The sequence below is a fragment of the Mchenga conophoros genome, linkage group LG10 (genome assembly GCF_057382185.1).
Source record: "Mchenga conophoros isolate Kocher_MC1m ecotype Shallow Benthic linkage group LG10, M_conophoros_male_GT1.1, whole genome shotgun sequence".
In the NCBI taxonomy this organism is placed as follows: Eukaryota; Metazoa; Chordata; class Actinopteri; order Cichliformes; family Cichlidae; genus Mchenga; species Mchenga conophoros.
In genome coordinates this window covers 9,496,606-9,515,450 of record NC_140535.1, presented here as the reverse complement: position 1 = coordinate 9,515,450, position 18,845 = coordinate 9,496,606, and the positions used below count along the sequence as shown (strand labels likewise).

The following is an 18,845-nucleotide window of genomic DNA, read 5'->3' as shown; positions in this document are numbered from 1 at the left end:
TTCACGCTCTTTCAAAAAATACATTATAACCAAACTGTATGCAAAGTTAGATATAGATTTACAGATAGAGACACATATTATAATATAAATACAATTATAAACAAATGTGTATTTTGAAGATGCAAATATCGAATCACAGCTTTGCTATCGTATATTTCATTACAAAAATAAAAATGTGGAATTTATTTTTAATGAAATGTGGAACGATATCATTTGAGAAATACGTGTAGATTTTACTCATCGATTTTACTACGCCCTGCGATACACACGTATGTCGTCACTAATATGCGCCGAAGAGACTTGTGAAAAGGAGATTTGGGAAAATTACCCAACAAGTCGAGAGAGGAAGTCATCATCCAGGATTTAAATGCAGTTTGTTTTCTTTGAAGGGGCGAACACCTTAATGCAGCATGCGGCTAAACTAGACACGGTAATCTCATCCCGGGTCGGCTGCTCTGCGTGTATTTCCAGTACACTGCTGCTGCCGTGTGGTTTAACGTTACTACCGCTAGCAACTAGTGAGTCATATTATCACAAACTGGTGAGGACACACTGGTGAGTGCGGTTAACGCTGCTAGCAGAGCACCCCCAACTAGCTAACGGTACCTGGAAATAAATGAAACTATGTCTGGTTAAAGCTACTCTGGGGCCACCGTCGACCACAAGCAGGCTGCTGTTTCTCAAAGTTCAAGCCAACTTAGCGTTAGCACAAACGATGCACTGAGAGCTAACTTCGTCTCTTGGTCGAAGAGCCAACAACGGCAGAATGTGGCTTTAGCTGGTAAGTTTGTTTACTTCATGACTCACCAACCACTATTATGTTACTTGGCTAACGTTGTCGTTAGTTTAGTTGATATGGAAGCCAAGGTCTATATTTGCAGCAGCTACAAATAGGTTTAGGCTATGTGTAGTCGCTGGCGTTTTCCATTGCAAATGCTACCATTTGAAGTGTTTTTTAACCTTTCTTTAAAAAAAAAAAAAAAAAAAAAAAAGGTTAAATCGCCGTCTTTGATCCAACGTTCGCCGCTAGTGTTTATTGTGGCATGGCAACCGCACAGCTGCAGAAAAGTCACATCTGTAGCGTTTAGCTTTTTTTCTTACGACAACTCTGACTCAGAGTAAGCTGGCATAGTTTTAGCTCAGCTCAGTTTTCTTTTAAATTATATCTGTCTTTTTCAGTCACGAAAGTTCATATATAATTAATAGAAGGCTGAATTCATCAGTTGTTTTTTCCCCCTCAAACAGAAATGTTATTTTTAACATAAGTAGAAAGAAACAATTTTCTTGGTGGGATACATCTTAAATGCAACCCTGGTCGAAGGCCCGCCACAATAAATACATATGTGTGTATTTATTTATTTATTGAGCACCTGAAGTCTGTAAGAGACATAGAGGGAGCTTTAGCAAGAGTAACTAAGTAATGGTTTTCTGTATGACTTCATCGATGTCTCATATCATTGAAACACAAGAAATGTTGTTCCACTCTTCTTTTTGCCTTCTTTCATTTTGCTACTCTCTTGAGCTTTACAGCATTTGAGTCAAATTAAGGTCTAGACTGGACTATTGTAACATGTAGATATTTTTTTGTTTTTCTTCCACAGTCTTTGAGTTGTAGATGCATTGCCTTGCTTGTGATTTTTTTTTTTAATGTATTTATTTAATTTTTTTGCACGACCAGCCCCAACCAAGCTTTAGATCTTAATCTCTAGAATACTTTGGTAAACAGAGTTTAGGTCCTGTGGCTGCAAACAAGACCAAATGATCACCACTCTAACACGTTACTATGAGATGTTTGTGGTGATATATACGTGTGTGCATGTATGTATGTATGTATGTATGTATGCATGTATATATTAGGGGTGCAACGATACACAAAATTCACGATTCGATATTTTTTCGATACAAAAAAAATGTTCATGCTTTTTAATTTGTCATTTATTAAAATTATAAATATATATTTTAACTCAAAAGTACAGTTTTTAAATTTAATGTTGCTGAAACAACAAAGTAATAAAAAAAATATATATATATATCTGATCGAGAAATCACTCATCTTTGGAAAAGAGAGTTTATTACAGAGAAATAAAAGCTATACTATACGCTTCTTCTGGGCTATATTCTCAGCAGCATATTAAACATATCAGGTCCCCATAAGGAGAATCATGTGCTAACGGCTGTCTATATGACTCAGGTAAAGTTTGTAGCATGCGTGCTTGTTGTTTTTGTCTGCTTCCACTTGTCTTTGCACTAGGATGATGTCGGAGTAAATGTGCAGTCATATTCGTTGCGTTCCCACTAGTGCTGTCAGCGTTAATCTCGTTGAAATTACGTTAACGCCACAACACGGCAAGTTAACGAGCTACCGCGGATCGCCCCGTGCCTGGGGCTGGATGGCCAACACGTTAACGAGCTAACTGCGATAACACACTAGTTCCCACCAATGTAATTGAGCATTTCCTGGCACATCCAACATACTGTTTTACTTTTGTCCATGACGCGCTTACCTTCAGGGTCATACGTCACATGAAAACCAAAATAGTTCCAAACGCCACATCTGAATGAGGGTGGGGGAGGTTCAATTTGCCATGTTGCAAGGAGAGCTTAACTTGCTAGCTTGCCCTGCACTCAAGATTAAATTGAGAAAAATAAATCAGTTAGCAAATAACAGCACAGCTATTTAACATTAACGAAACAGGATTAAGTGTAAAAGACTAAAATCACAAACTGCAAAGAGGTAATGCATTCCTTGAACTGTAAAGGACTGCCCCTGTACTGTAATAAAACCCATAAATGCTACTGTTAAATTCAACATGGCTCTATGTGTTTAAGATTTATTTTACTCTATTTGCTAACCCTCCACTTAGTACTTTTTGGTGGGAGTGGAAGTGCATTTTCTTTCCATTTTCATGTAGCTCAGCAGTGGTTGAAGATGGGAGGATGTTCCCTTGATAGTTAAAGCGTGTAGAGAACAGTTTAGTGATGAGGATTCCAAGTGACTTGAATTGATACAATGGGTCCACTGTAGCTCTCTACCAAACTGTCTGCTTCAGAGGAAGGAAATGTTCACAATCTCAAAAAGAAAGCCCTCTGGGGCATAGATGCATTGCATTTTTATGTGGTTTTCTCTGCAGCTCTTGCACACATCCCAACCCTACCCACCTCCCCTTTGTCCTACCTGAACACTGTTTACAGAGTTAAAGTTGCAATTAAATGGTAAGGGGAATGCACTGCAAATGCAAAAATGTAAAAGAATAAAAAAAAAAAAAATAGAGAAAGAAAAAAAATTTGCAATCAGGATAGGCATACAGTTTTAGGCAGTAGAAACCTTGATAAATGTTTAAATGTCAGTGTTGGGGTATTGATTGTTGTCTTAATTTTTGCAATACAGGACTCATCAGATGGAGGAGTTCACAGCAGTCATCCCATCTGCTGCTTTCTAAACTTCAGCTATTGTGCCTTTTATCAAACTTGTGCTCCTGTAACTGTGCTAGCCATGGCTTCTCGCAGTGTTGATGAGCCACCAAGTGATACCAGGAATTTACCATCAGTCTCCGAAGAGCCTTCAAGATGTTACCCAGATGACGTCGTGGGAGAGCTTCAGCCAGACACCATGAATGCAACAGTGAAATCTCAAAAATCTGGAAAATTCAGGAGGACTGCCTTGACATTTTTTGGAGTTCGTAAAAGTATCTGTATTCTACCAAGCTTTTTTGGAGGAAGGAGCAAAAATCAGAACAAGTGGTCCACTAAGAAAGGAATCAGCAAAAGCAAAACCCATGACGGGCTGTGCAAAGTCAGTCAGGATGATGGTCTAAGAAGCGGGTATGCCTCAGCTGGAGATTTTGAGTACCACAGCCAGAGGGACACTGTGGGAGAGCTCCACAGTAGTTGTAGCAATGAATGTAGTCATCCTGCTGCTGAGCAGAAATCACTGACTCTTGGTCGGCAAAAAAAGGGTTTGAGGAGTCTTTTTCACAGTTTTAAGCATCACAGAAATCACAGAAATGATGGACTGGCTAAAACTGAAGTGATTGCAATGTCCTCTCCTCACTGCAAGAAAGAGGTGCCTGTTGTCCGGGACATCAGCCAGTTTGTCACAGAGTGCCTGGGATCTGAACCCAATGTGCCTGATTTTGTAGACGTCACAAGTGATATTTCCATTGGTCCTGAACGTAATGAGGCCAATGTGCAGACAGTGTTAGAGAGGAGTCTGGAGAAAGAAAGCCCAAAGTCAGAGGTTGACGAGCAGGTGAGTGATGATCAGCTGGAGGAAATGAATTTGATAGCCGTAGTCTCCAGTGAGTATGAGGAGCCAGCTAGAGGACATAGCGAGCCCTGTCTGAAACTTCAGATGATGTCGGAGGCGTCCGAAACACCGGCTGGCTCAACAGATCAACTGGACATGATTTTTGGGGATGTCGCGTCATTGAAAAGCTTCGACTCCCTCACCGGCTGCGGGGACATCATTGCAGATCAAGAAGACGACAGCATCACAGAGAGTACAGTCTCTGGAGAGAGGAGCAGAAATGGAGGAAAGAGGGCTTCTTGTTATCTTACTTATCAGGGAGGCGGCGAAGAAATGGCCTCGCCTGAGGATTTGGATGAAACTTGTCTTCAGGATTTCTGGGGGAACAATAGTTCAAAGGAGGTCTGCTACAGTTGCAATCAAGACCACACAGACGTGACTGCTGAGCTGACGACATCCCACAATATGGACTTGCTGAATAGTAGCAGCGGACAGCAAGCCGGTGGCATGGACTCCTCCTCAATTGCTGATGTATTAACTCCTCAAAGTGAGCATCAGGAGTCAGTTCCAAATAGTGATGAGGGCTACTACGATTCAACTACACCAGGGCCAGAGGAAGGACGAGAAAAAACGGACAGATTTCAAACAGAAAGGCTACCCAGAGACAGTTACAGCGGCGATGCCCTTTATGAACTTTTTGCGCCTGACGAAAGTCTCGTGAGCCCACGTTATGAAAGCAAATCCAAACTTCCCATTTCAAAACTGGGTGACTATTCAAGTCAACCAGCTGATGTTACAGATTCAGCCTTTGTCCCAGAAATGAACAAATTACAAATAAGTGCAGAATTATATAAAGTTCATGATTTTCTGGAGATGCCCAGCACATGCAGTAACTCCTTGGAGTTGGCACACAGTGTGGTTTGTCGGCCAGAAATCGCTATGAATAAAAACTGTAACTTGAACACAAAAGCCCAAGCTTCAGTCAGAGTAGATCATATAGAGCTGCATATATATGATCAAAAAGAAGATGTGCTTGCTTCCAGCGAAAAAAGAGCCAAATCCATAAATGCTGACACTGAGAAAAGGCATAGCAGCTTATCATTCCAAAGCATGTCTGACCCAGACTTTGAAACGTTTTGTGAACCCAAAGAGGAACATCTCGAGGAAAACAAGCCTGTGGCTTTACCGTACCGAAATATCACTTCTCCGTCTGAAGATTCTAACAACGACATGGACGATGGGCAAACTGTGTGTTTTTCACAGGCACTCGTGGACTTCACAAAACACACTCAAATGTTGAGCAACTTGCACGACAATGTGGATGACTTGGAGACAAATTCTGCCATCACTCCAAATGTGGAGGCCTTGCCTACCATAGTCACGTTTGATGTAGTGGATATGCATAATGAAGGTGAATATGATGAGCAGATTCACATGGAACTGGAGGAGGACATTTCATCGCCCTATCAGGAATTTGAGGAAAGCTACCTACAAAAGGATGCATTTGCTGAATGTGACTATCAGATGTTAGACCTATATGAACAGAACATGATCAGTAATACATGGGCGGTTGCCAGTCTCCCACGGCACCTCGGCCTTACAAGAGTCAGTCAGTCCATGCCTAACCCATTGTCTCTAGAGAGGAGAAGTAGGTCTCTGGACACAGAAAGCCTTGAGTTGAAGATGCCTGACTCGTACAGAGAGAACAGAGATGCTATCATTTCCTGTCCTCAGACAGAAGAGGACTTGGAGAGAGATGCCTCACCATATTACAAGAAGAATGTAGTCGTGTCTGCATCAGAAGTTCGACACAGCAGCAACACTATGGCCTTATCATGGCAAACGAGGTCAGAAATGGCTTTAAGCCTTCCTCTGACAGATGGGGAAATCAGTGAAAAGATGCAGAGTCTCAGTCAAACCCAAGTACATAAACACAAGATATTCTCTGTCACATCCAGCAGTGAATCCCAGCGTCTTTGCTCTAATATGTCGGACAGCATCTCCTGTGATTTACTTTCACCAAACACTGAGCTTTACAATAGACAGTGCCACCCTCCTTTGCAGTTAGAGTCCTGTTTACCTCATAGCACTTTTGTTTATTCTGGAATGATGGAGGACGTAGCCGATGATATTGATGACAACGTTTTTTGTCAGACTGCCACTAATTTGCAATCCTATAATCAGTGTGGTAAAAGTCACCAGGTTGCAATGTCTCATACTGAGAGTCCTCTGAGCACATGTGTGTCTAAGGATGAAATGTCCACCATCAGTGAAACAAGAACACCGAGGGATGTGGTGTGACCTGTAGCCTGCAACAATCTTCCTGAGGCAACCTTGAAGTGGAAGGCTCTCAATTTTTCAGTCATACAGTTATTATAACATGTATATTTGCCAGCGAGTGTTTTTATGGTCAACCAATGGAGGAATGGTTCAATTTTTATTTGCACAACTGCTTCCATTGAAAGGTTGTTGACACTGTGATAGAATGGAAGTGGAATGAAGTTTGGGAGTGTGTGACATCATTAGCACAGTGCTCGGAAGTCAGATTTTTCTGACTTTATTCAGATTTTTCTGAATTTTCTGCATTTGCACAGTGAACAGTAGGTTATGTCAAACTGGTTACATATATGGTAGTCCATCAAAGGCATTTAAGGGAGTAGTTGTTTCATTTGCATTTGTATCGAATCATCTCATTAAGCTATTGAATTTCACTAGAATGTTCATGCCCACGTGTAGCCTCGGCATCCAGGCCTCAACAATAATGTCATACTTCGTTTTAGTGGGTATTCATTAGCCTGGTGTCCAGGCTGACCAAGTCCTGCTTACTTTGCCAGTTGCCTCTAAACACATGAATGCTTATGCTTTTAATGCTGGCTTATGTTTGTATTTCCTTTTCTTGCTTTTCCACAGTCTATTGCTCTCATGAGAGTTATGTTAGTCCCTCTATGCTATTTTTTTTGCCATACTGGTTTAAGGAAAGGCCAAAAAGAAGTGTTAGAGAGAAGCACCTCCATGGGGTATATATGAATCACATTAAGCTGTTTCTATTTTTATCTTAATCTCAAAATGCAGGTAATTCTTACCAGATCCAGAACAAGATGAGCAGGTATTAGAAATGTACAGACAGTCATAGTTCATGCTTCAGCTGCTATTTGCTTTACATACTGTAGATAGCTTTGCAGAGCAAAGCTACATTATTTGTATAGCACATTTTACATGCAGATACCCGGTTTGTGAAAATGTTCTGCAGTAGTGCGTGTAGAAACAGCTAAGAAGTTAAATATGTTAAAAAAATGGTTAGAGGCAACAAAATTAAAGGGAAAAAGCTACTATCAGCCACAAGCTTAATGTTTGTAGACTGACAATCCAATCTGGCCTTTTTTTCTGTTTAGTTTTTTTTGTGTTTGTGTGTGTGTGCTGTTTTGTTTTTGGCTTATTTTACAACAGCTTGACCACCTGTGAAGTGCAGAATTCTTACTAAAATGTTGCACTCCATATTTGTGCTACTGTAAGCTTGCAGAATGAACAAATGGCCTAGTTTTTGTTTTTTATTTTTCTTTTTAATATAAACTATTTTGTCCATGTATCAGTTTCTTGTGCATTACTGTTTGTTCAGTCAGAGGTTAAATTGTCAGATGATTGTCATAGATTTTTTTTAACAGTAATATTAAAAGAAATGTCAGAGAATTTGTATTTATATCCTAAGCTATTTGTACACTGTAACATGTATTCCGGATTATTGCAAATTCCTTTTTTGTTTGTCTTTTGTAATAGTTTTACAGTTATATTCAATTCATGTTACAGTGGGAAATTTCTCTTGAAAATCTGTTACTTATTGAAATGGAAACACTGCCTTAGGTAAAAATAAAGAAGCCAAAACGTTTTCCATTTTCACTCCTCTTGTTTTCTTGCACTCTTATGTTTCCTTACAAGATTTTAAAACAGAACAGGTGGAGGACAAAAGAATAAGTGGTAGGCCTTAAACATGATCTACTGCAGATGGACAGTGCCTGAATATCATGTCCTTAAGAAGTAGGGAAAACGTCCAGCATGGAACCCGACATAGAACCTGACTGATGCATCTGGTCAGAAGAGGGGTACAACCGTGGGTATCTACAGCAATCTGTAAAACACTCTGGAGGCTGTGTTGTGGATTGGAACTGCATTTCAAATAGTGGTGTTGGAGGTATTGTCAAATTAAGAACAAAGAGAAGTACAGTCAGATTTTGATCCACCTGCAATTCCATCTGGAAAGTGACTAATTGGCAACAGATTCATTTTTAGCATGACAATGATCCCAAGCACACTTCCAATACAGTAAAAGCGTACCTGGATGATTCAAAACAAAACGACTATATAGCTCATTGATTGGCCTTCCCAAAACTGGAACCTCAAAATTACTAAAGCAGTGTGTGATCATCTTGACAGAGAACAGAATTCCTTTCGAAAAGCCTGGAGAACTATTTCTGAAGACTACTTATAAAGTTACAGGAAAACTGCCTAATAGTGTTCAGGTTGTGTTGAAAAATAAATATTGACATTCAAGCTTGTTAGAAATGAACAAACTCAGTATTTGCCCTGTTGTATATTTCCAATTATGTTTGCACATGTTTAAGTACATTTCTACACTCAATTTCCATTATCCTAGCAACAAATAAAGAAAAGGGTGACTTAAGAGTCTTGACACGCTACTGTATATATTGAAAGTACATGACAATAGTAAGTCACTCAATGCAACAAAAACAGGGCAGTTGGGCTACATTGCACTTCTTATAAGAAATAACACCTTGATCGGTGTTTATAATAAAGAGCTTCTCGTCATAGAATGTTTTTCAGAAGGCAACGAAAACAAGTGTGCTTTTGTGTTTTTGCTTTGGAAAAACGACAGTTCTCAAACTATCACTACACGCAACCAGGAAAAAAAGCATCGTGAATGTTTGATAAAACCGCATGCTGAGAGAGCAGGAGGAAGAAATTGGCTATTTTGACCCTGGTGGCTTTTCACAGTTAAGGTTACTTGTTTCCTTCGCCTTATCTGGCAACCCTGACCAAACTGCGACAGCGCCAATGGCAGCAAAACATAACTGTTACAGGCGAGGAGGATGACAGCAACAAGGTGAGATGAGCATCGTTTGAATTCAGCGATGGCGGTGATATACGTGCAGAATATGTAAGGCATCGTAACGTATTGGTTTTGTTTTAGTTACATCTGAAATGTTAAATGAGCGTCAACTTTACCTTAAGTTACTATAGTATTCCGGCAAAAATGTTAGCACACGCTCAGCAACTGAAGCTAACTCACGTTAGCATATTACCCTGTGATGCCTCTGAGATGGCTTTATGTTAGCTCAGTCGCGTTACCTAGCGTTGCTACCGTTAACCAAATAAGAGACCTGGCTTCATTGACAAGGTTGTTGGTTAACTTGTAGCTTGCAATAGGCGTTTTCGGCCGTTCTCAAGCCATTGACGAATAGGACAACCCCTGTCAAGCTGTTGTTTTTATGTAGCGAAAATGTTGACTCCAGTTGTCTGAGTAGACTGGCTTGCTAGCGTATGCTAACCACAGCCCGGGGCCTAAGGGTGTCAAAGCAGTTCTCTTGAATCAAACTGACTTTCAAAGACGACGTCTTGTGCAGTGGTCATGTTACAGCGCTATTGTAAAGAATGCGTTGTAAGTACAAACTGTCTTATAATGACATGTTGTTTAACCTTCCTTTCATCCCTCTGAACTCATGATGCTGTTGCTAAAGATATCAAGCACTTGAGGTTTTTGTATTGACGTGTCAGCTTGTTAGCAGAATCATTGCACACACACAGCCCACCAAAGTTCATTCAGCAGTTCAGGAGGGTCACTAGGATTCATGTTCCATTTTAACCTTAGTTACAAGTCATGTAGTTTGTTTCCTGTAGAGGCAAAAACTTGATCAATCTGAAAATGGACTTCAGTCGTCACATGTAATTTTGTCTGCTGTCACTGTCCAGCTTAGTGTGTGTTTGTGTTGGGATGCGTTCATGAAACACAGGATTAAATAGAGGAGTCTGTAAAATTCTGTAAAAGTCTGATTTGGCGCTATATAAATAAAATTGAATTGAATTGTAAAAATGCATTTTAAAAAACAGGTTAAGAAAAAATTCTGTCAGCAGACCAAAGTTGGTTGGACCTTAAGTGGTTAATAATATACAAAATTTAACTTGCTGGGAAGAGGGATCATGCTTTAAAGACCTGAACATATTTTCATGATTTATACTTTTGTTTGTATCACTATAATTTGTTATAATTCAGTTTTGTTTAATGATTGCATGAAGCAGAAACACCCTTGTGTCTTTAAGCACAGCAATCTATAAATAATGATGATACTTGGAAGAAACACCTTCCTTCCTGCTTGCCATGGATTATAACTGTAACTGTAAGTGACAGGAATCCACTAAGATAACTGCTGAAAACTTGATGAAAGTTGATGATTAGGCCATATGATGAAGAAATTAACATTTTAAAATTTAAATTGAAGTTTGTTTTGTTGTTTTTTTTCTTCTTTTTTTGCAGTGAAAACTGCTGTTAGAGCTTGTGGAAATGTAGTGCCAACCAGCATTAATTCTTCCTGCTATACATCAGATGTCTGAAACACTGATCAGGGTTAGTGAGGAAATGACATTTTATCTTTCTTCACTGGTTTCCCTGGATGACATTTTATTTCCTTCTTATATTGAATCATATCCAAGTAAAAAAAAAAATCTAAATGAAGTTATTTCCAATACAGTTCCAGATCATTGTTACGCACCCTTATGCTAGTACAAATAATATGCACATGTTGTCTTCTTGTCTTCTATTGATTTTTGATACTTTAATTGGTGAGCCACAGATGTAGAGCATCTTCCTATTGCAGTTTTGGGGTGGTGGAGTATGTTGAAGGAGTATGTAGGACGTATATTTACACAGAGTTCTGGAAACTGGCCGTGCTGATTATGTATTTACATTTTGTGTTTAGCAAAACCACAAAATATGAGAACAAGGATCGAAAGATGTAATGTTTTCTTAGTTCTATGTAAAGTAATGGAAAAGTGTACCAAAGTAACAATTTTAAATTTATTTTCTTTATCACACTGGTGATTTAGCTGGTGGTTTAAGGCGTCAGCCTTGATTTCAAGATGTATAACAACACAAGCATTAAATGTAACACCAGCTTGCTGTGTACTGCAGTTTATTCCTGGTTTGTTCTGGATACTAATGTTGGGTCAGCTTCACGAAAGATGGCTTCACGGGCCTGCCTCACTTGTTGCTATGAAACAGATCTGCATGAGCCTGTGTGTGTGCAGGGATAGTCTGGAGGTCTTGCTGAGACTAAGCCTGTGAATCTGGAGGTGGAAGGGAAAGGATTGAAAGAGCTCTAGCTCTTTTTAAACACGTATTCATGTGCTCATAAAATGTTGTAAATGACAGTGGGTTGTGTGAGCTTTTGTACTGTGTCTGCCACTAATCCTAGAAGTTCCACAACAGTGCCTCATCGCCCTCTCCTTCGTCCTTCTTACAGCTGCGTGCTTAGATATTCAAACCATGGTTTGTTCTCTGTCCTTACACAAGTAGTGATGAGGAATGAGACTAGGCTCTATTGATGCAGTAAGCCTACACAAAACACTGACATCACAAGGTATGCTTGTTTAGCCATAGATTGACCTTCAAAGTAGCTCCCATGAATGTCGGTGCCTGTGCAGTGTTTTGCCAATACAGTGACGAAGTGTTATTACATGAGCCAATGCTTAGAGTCAGACAAATGATTCAGCCAATTTTCACAATGCCAAGACTGGCTTTTCTTTTTATAATGCTCACCCCAAACAAAGGTCTAAATGTGAGTTTTAAAATTTTTTTAAATCACCGCTTCATGAGTTTTGATGTAGAGTTGTATCGCAGCTGTGGTGTTCTGCATTTACTGGCTGCGTGAAGAGAGATGATGAGCTGTGTTTGTGTTAGTCGTGACTGGTAAAAAAGAGTTAGCTGATGACAAGGCTGTGTTGCTAAGCAACTCACATCATGGGCTGTGCCTCTTGAAGCTCGAAGCTGGCTGTACTGTCTCTGCAAGACTGGGGGGAAAGTGTAGTATAGTGTGTGTGTGTGTGTGTGTGTGTGTGTGTGTGTGTGTGTGTGTTCAGTAGAGTGCTTACCATGGACTTTATTTGATTATCAATATCCATGTGTAAAAACAATGTGCACTCTGAGCCGTTGGCAGCGTGTTGTGGTTTAGACTCCGAGCACCCCAAAATCCCCGCAGTGCTTTACCATAAAACAGCTTTGCTCCCTGTGGAATTCTCCTCAATTCAGATTGATTGTCAGGGGATTAGTGGTGCAGGCTTACACTGTTCAGCCCACACTTCTCTTAGGTTATGTTAACTCGTGTACTTACACCCCATGTATGTCTGGCTTCAATGTTGCTATGAAGTTAAAATATGGTGTTTATTTTAAATACCTGTGTGATTTGTATGGGGTTTTTTTTTTGGGGGGGGGGGGGGGGGGGGGATAGTTTTGGGGTTTTTTGGGGTTTTTTTTAACCAGAATGTTGTGATTTTCATTTTAAAACCAGAAAAATAGAAGGACTTTGCACTAGGCAAGAGATCAGTGACACTTTAATGTTTATATCTTTGGCTTTTGTTTGTCCAAAAATTGAGATTGTTGTATCTGTATGCTACATGAAAATAAGCAAAGAAATATACACAAATCTGTTTAGGTTTATTGGTAATTTTAGTTTATAAATGCAACACCTTGTCAGGTGCTTTGCTGTAGTTTGTAATTACTGCTTAAGATACATAATTGGTGGTCAGATTTTTATGAATTAGTGGTCTGTGTGTGTGACATGTTACTTTTCATTAAAAATGCAATAAAGCATAGTTTTGTAGTTATAATTTTATAGTCAAGTATAGTTTGGGGATATTTCAAGTGAAAATAAAATGATTTTTTTTTGTTGTTGGAGGGAAGTAGGAAAAGTTCAGTATGTTCCTCCATTTGTCAATGAGTAACGATGCCTGACGGCTACCAAAAACAAGCGCTACTTTAACTCTTTCACCCCATAAAGATGATATAGGAGGATCTCCCCAGTACACTTAGTGTGATCTCTGACTTCATTATTAACTTCTGATACTGAGTCATTTTGTTCTATAAGCAGGCCTGAAATGTGACAGAAAAGGGCTTCAACGGTTACTCCTAGTAGGCTTTGAAAGGGTAAAGAGTTAAAAACATTGCAGTTGTGGCCCCCAGCATCATAATTAAGGGGAAAACCCACCCATGGCAGTTATTTGCTAATTAAGAATCCAGTGTCTCATATAGCAGTGTCAGGCAGACCAGTCAGCATGTGTGATTATTGTGCTTCATTTGCCTGAATAATTCAGTCACTTACTGCAGATGGTATTGTTTCTTGCTGGTGGAGAACTTACTGGTCTACCACAAGTAGGGGCAGAAGACTGGGGCTCAAAAGCGTTTTCCCAGGTTTTATTGGAATTTGTTAGAAGACATAATTATAGACTAATTTGATATATATTTCTGAGTTTAGTATTCTTAGTGTTTTCTATTAAATAATCTCAAGTACTTACTTTACCTTTCAACATTACCTTTATTATGTATAAAAGAAAGCTGGGAGCACCTACTGTACTTACAACTGAAAATCTGCCATACCTTCTAAGTTAGTATTACGCTGGACCATCCTGGAACCAAAAGCAAATCTCTGATATGGGACCCTCCTAATCTGCCTTGCAATCCAGTGGTTCTGTTTCCATACCACAGATTGTACTAAAGATTGACATCACTCATTGGTTTACAAACTCCTGTTCTAAAGCCCTGAAATGGGCATTTTCATATGAGCACAGTCGCTTTGAGGCACTTATAGTGTAAGGTAAAGACCTTACAATAATAAAGATAAAACCCAACAATCAAACAACCCTCTTTGACCAAGCACTTGGCAACAGCGGGAAGGAAAACTCCCTTTTAACAACTCATGATTTCTATTTATAAGTTGTCAAAAACAACAGGAATGCATATATATATTCGTCAAATAAGATAAAATAACATTTGTCTTCAAATGTGGACCAGCCATAGTTGCCACACAAAAACCCCCATTTTAGGAAAGGAGGGGCCAAACTTACTATATCGTTGTTAGATTCATTCTGGTATCTTCCCCCAGTGTCTTTTTTTGGTCCAACTTCAGATTAGGTGCTCAGGAAAAAAAATGATTGATGAAAGAGACATATTGACCCTTATTTTTGTTGCTTTCTTGCAGGATTACATAATTTGATTTTACCTGCTCACACAGTAGAGGCCGTAACCCTTTGGCCTGGAGGAGAAGCCTGCAGTGCTAAAAGTCCATCCCTTAGCATGATTAGCTGGTTGTGGTGGAGGTGAGGAAGCATGGAGTGGAAATTTGGGGTGTCAAGACAAACGTGATGACAGCATGGTCCATGGTGGAGAAGCTCAAAATGGAAAAACGCCCGTGCAGGGAGGAGAACATTGACTCAAGCGAGGCGCAGCATGCCACTGACGAGTCTGAGGATGGAAGCAGCTCAGATAGCGAATCGGAAGAGCAGCAACATCGGAGGGTTCAGGTGAACAGCAGTAGCTGTAAGAGAAGGGAGCCACTGGCTGTAACAAAACCCCACCGACAGCTCTGTCGCTCCCCATGCCTTGATCGGCCCAGTTTTTCCCAGAGTAGCACTGCGCAAGACTTTCGTGAGGATGAGACCAATGCAGCACCAGGGGCTAAGCCCGCCAGTGAGCGAGAGTACCAGACTAAGATGGAATTTGCTTTGAAGTTGGGCTATTCAGGAGAGCAGGTTGAAACTGTGCTCCACAAGTTAGGGTCTGCTGCGCTTATTAACGATGTTCTTGCCGAGTTAGTACGGCTCGGAAACAAAGCAGAGCCTGAAAACCAGTCTTGCAGCAGCAGTACAGCCACGTCAATATCACGCTCCCCCTGTGTTAAAGAGACTGTTAGTCCCGAAGTGTCAGTGGAAGAGGAATCTGTGGATAGTTTTGATAACCTCAGGCCTATCGTCATCGATGGCTCAAATGTGGCAATGAGGTGAGGGACACAGAGACTTAGACTCACATTGAACTGGTCTGTGCTCTGTGCAGAATAAACTTATTGTCCTGAAGTATTTTCCTTTAATAGTCAGCTGTTCCATGAAGTTAACTAAACCTAATACTGTTATGTTTTGATAGCCACGGAAACAAAGAGGTGTTCTCTTGTCGTGGCATCCAGCTTGCTGTTGAATGGTTTCTGGAGAAAGGACACAAAGACATCACTGTGTTTGTTCCAGCCTGGAGAAAGGAGCAGTCAAGACCTGATGCCCTCATCGCAGGTGACTGTGCATTCACCTTACATCATAACACTGGTGCTATTTAAAGAGCAGCCTTTTAACTTGCACCTGTTTATTTTAATAAACCGTTACCAAACTGATGCACATAAACTCACTCAGTATTCCTCTTTCAGATCAAGAAATCTTACGCAAGCTGGAGAAAGAGAAGATCTTGGTTTTCACCCCGTCTCGGAGAGTTCAAGGCAGGAGAGTGGTGTGCTATGATGATCGCTTCATAGTGAAGCTGGCTTATGATTCTGATGGAATTATTGTGTCAAATGACAACTACAGAGACTTGCAAAATGAGAAGCCAGAATGGAAGAAATTTATAGAAGAGCGACTCCTAATGTACTCATTTGTCAATGACAAGTAAGAAACTGTTACTGTCATTTTATGGCATAGCTATACTATGTAAAATGCTTTCATGAATACCACTTTAGACTGTACAAATAAAGTGTCTTTTTAGAAACGTGTCGGGGTTGTTTTATGTAAATAAATCAACAAAATAAAGACTATATATGTTGCATGAACTGTTGCATTTTTATATTGTGATCTATAATAGACAATAGGAGTTTTTGAATTCTATTCTGTGGTAGACAGTTTTGCATTTAATAATAAATATTTTTGCTATTAGGTTTATGCCACCTGATGATCCATTGGGAAGACATGGACCAAGCTTAGAAAATTTCCTGCGCAAACGCCCCGTTGTTCCAGAGCACAAAAAACAACCTTGCCCTTATGGTAGGTTCTTTCTTCAAAATACTGCTATTCTGTCTGGGTATTCAATGTGTTTGATTTTCTTAACTTAATCTTCCGTTTCTTTGTACAAGGGAAAAAATGCACATATGGACACAAGTGCAAGTACTATCACCCAGAGCGTGTCAACCAGCCACAGCGCTCCGTGGCTGATGAACTACGGGCTTTTGCCAAATTGTCTGCAGTGAAAACAATGAGTGAAGGGGCTTTAGCTAAATGTGGGATTGGTCCAGCAACAGTAAAGGGGGACAGCAGCTCTGAGGCCAAACGCGTGGCACCCAAACGTCAGTCTGACCCGAGCATTCGTTCAGTGGCCTGCGAACCTCCAGAGGCACTGTCCGCCATTAGGAAGTCTGAGACAAATTCAGTGCCTTCCCTCGTGTCTGCTCTCAGTGTGCCCACAATGCAGCCAGCCAAGAGCCACGCAGCTGGTGCCTTGAACACACGATCAGCCAGCAGCCCAGTGCCAGGTTCTTTGCAGTTTTCTCACAGTTCTCTGGAGCACATGTCTAGTGTACAGTACCCTCCTATTTTAGTTACTAATAGTCATGGCGCCTCTGTAACATATAGTGAACAGTTCCCAAAGTATGACTCAGTTAGTGACCATGGCTATTATTCACTGCACAGTGATTTTTCAAATATGAGCATGAGCAGCATGCATAATGTTGACAGTTTCTGTAGCATGGAGCACGAGCATGTGTATCAGAGAAACCCCAGCCACTGCCCTGAATCCTGCCTCAGCCATTCAAACAGTGACTCGTTCTCGTCTTATGGGGACCTGTACCCAAGCTCTGTGGACAGTAGCTTAGAGGAGAGTATGAAGGGGCAGCAGCAGTCTCCCGCACAGACTAGGATGCAAGCGTTCTCCCACGGGTTTCGTCATGAAGCGCTGACTAGGGTACAGAGTTACGGACCAGAGGAGCCCAAGCAAGGCCTACGTAAGCAGGCTGGGTCTCATCTAGCACCACATATCCAGCATGCTGCAGTGGGAGCCAGGTCCAGCTGTCCTGGAGATTATCCCCTAACTCAGAATGTTCTCCCACCTTTGTCCTCACAACCCACACGCTCGCTAGGTATGACTCGTATGGACAGCATATCGGATTCAAGGCTATATGATAGCAACCCAATGAGACAGAGGCGACCTCCACTGTGCCGTGAGCAGCATGCAAGCTGGGACCCTCTCCCTTGTGGTAATGAGTCCTATGAATATCATTCATATCCACTGAGTAACAGCTTGATGCCATGTTGTGAGCGGGTGATGGTCCGCAGCATGCCAGACAAAATGGAACAAATCTGGAACTCGCCATGGGAGGCCCCATCTGGAGCTGAACACCAAGAGCGGTATGCTATCCCAGACCACCAGTATCAAACATACAGGAACCTTTGTAACATCTTTCCTGCCTACATAGTCCACGCTGTAATGGAGAAGAACCCTCATTTGACAGACCCGCAGCAACTTGCCGCTGTCATTGTTACAAAACTGAGGTCATGCCACTGAACAGTTAATTGTATGAAACCTTCAAAATGGATTTAATAAGAGAAATGAGGATTTCTTTGCAAAGATAGGCACATGTTAAATGTTGCTCCATGTGCAATGTCTGCCCTCAGGAGTTAGTTGTTTTTAAATGTTTCTGGTGGGATAGAGGACATTTTTGTATGAAGTGGGGTGTAGCTGATACAAGCCAACACCTTATTAGAAATCTGGTTCATAACGTATTCATACTACCTGAGCAGGAACAGGGAAGCAGTGTCTGTTTAACATGAAAGGTAATTCCTGTATTGTCGTTAACCTTTGGCAGTACTGAATTTAAATGATGTTACATGTTGTACAAAGTTGTAGAGGCTGAAAACAATATGAAATATTCAATCCATTTTGTAAAATATATAAATAAAGTAATGTGTGAAATAAAGTAAAATAATGAAATCTAAACTCATATGTATTTATATATACAGATGACACCACCTGTCACCTTTTAATCAGTGTTCAGCTTTCAAGGTAAAAAGCTGTTAACAGAATTAACATTTTTTGCTCTTGTTAGCTGTAAAAGTCATTAAAAATGAACTCCGTGAAACACACAACACAGATAAAGTAAACTTTTAGATTTCCTTTTATTATAAGGCTGCAAAGGCCACTTAGCTAACAAGCTAACATTCTAGGTAGGTTGTAAGCACAGAAGACAGTTTATTATAGGAATTAAAATTGGCTGATTAATTCAGAGAGCAATCTTTTAAAGACCAAAAAACACTAAAAGCCATCATTTATTTCTTCATTTCAAATCAACAGCTTGATATTGGCACTTGTGAGCTAATCGACAAGCTTGCTAGCTAGTTAGCATTAGTTGGCAAACACAGTAACAAAACTAAGGAAGTTTATTTATTTATTAACCTTTATTTAACCAGGAAGATCCCATTGAGATTAAAAACCTCTTTTTCAAGGGAGACCTGGCCAAGATAGGCAGCAGCAGATGTCTCACAGTTACAGAAATTACTCAAACACAGGCAGCAACAA

The 18,845-nt window shown here is 40.4% G+C and overlaps 2 protein-coding genes across 5 annotated transcripts; both read left to right on the top strand.

Annotated features, from left to right (window-relative positions):
• The first annotated feature begins 298 nt into the window (after nucleotides 1-298).
• Nucleotides 299-8,266, top strand: LOC146565365 (APC membrane recruitment protein 1-like). The gene is made up of 2 exons (XM_085288455.1): nucleotides 299-781; nucleotides 3,389-8,266. Exon 2 carries the CDS (start codon nucleotides 3,494-3,496, stop codon nucleotides 6,545-6,547), a length of 3,054 nt encoding a protein of 1,017 aa, XP_085144581.1. The 5' UTR covers nucleotides 299-781; nucleotides 3,389-3,493; the 3' UTR covers nucleotides 6,548-8,266.
• An 882-nt stretch (nucleotides 8,267-9,148) lies between these two features.
• On the top strand, nucleotides 9,149-18,266 carry zc3h12b (zinc finger CCCH-type containing 12B). 4 transcript variants are annotated; one of them, XM_085288452.1, is made up of 6 exons: nucleotides 9,149-9,416; nucleotides 14,506-15,303; nucleotides 15,444-15,583; nucleotides 15,715-15,949; nucleotides 16,215-16,321; nucleotides 16,411-18,266. In XM_085288452.1, exons 2-6 carry the CDS (start codon nucleotides 14,669-14,671, stop codon nucleotides 17,832-17,834), a joined length of 2,541 nt encoding a protein of 846 aa, XP_085144578.1. In that variant the 5' UTR covers nucleotides 9,149-9,416; nucleotides 14,506-14,668; the 3' UTR covers nucleotides 17,835-18,266. The 4 variants fall into 4 exon arrangements, with proteins under 4 accessions (XP_085144578.1, XP_085144576.1, XP_085144580.1 ...); XM_085288450.1 differs by having other exon boundaries at nucleotides 9,150-9,362; XM_085288454.1 differs by lacking the exon at nucleotides 9,149-9,416 and adding an exon at nucleotides 9,495-9,917.
• The last annotated feature ends 579 nt before the right edge of the window (nucleotides 18,267-18,845 follow it).

Excerpts from the sequence above, each read along its gene's own strand:
- LOC146565365 (XM_085288455.1), top strand. The coding sequence starts at position 3,494 with ATGGCTTCTCGCAGTGTTGATGAGCCACCAAGTGATACCAGGAATTTA.
- zc3h12b (XM_085288452.1), top strand. The coding sequence starts at position 14,669 with ATGACAGCATGGTCCATGGTGGAGAAGCTCAAAATGGAAAAACGCCCG. Across the intron at positions 15,950-16,214 it reads TACTCATTTGTCAATGACAA|GTTTATGCCACCTGATGATC; the intron begins GTAAGAAACTGT and ends TTTTGCTATTAG. Across the intron at positions 16,322-16,410 it reads AAAACAACCTTGCCCTTATG|GGAAAAAATGCACATATGGA; the intron begins GTAGGTTCTTTC and ends TCTTTGTACAAG.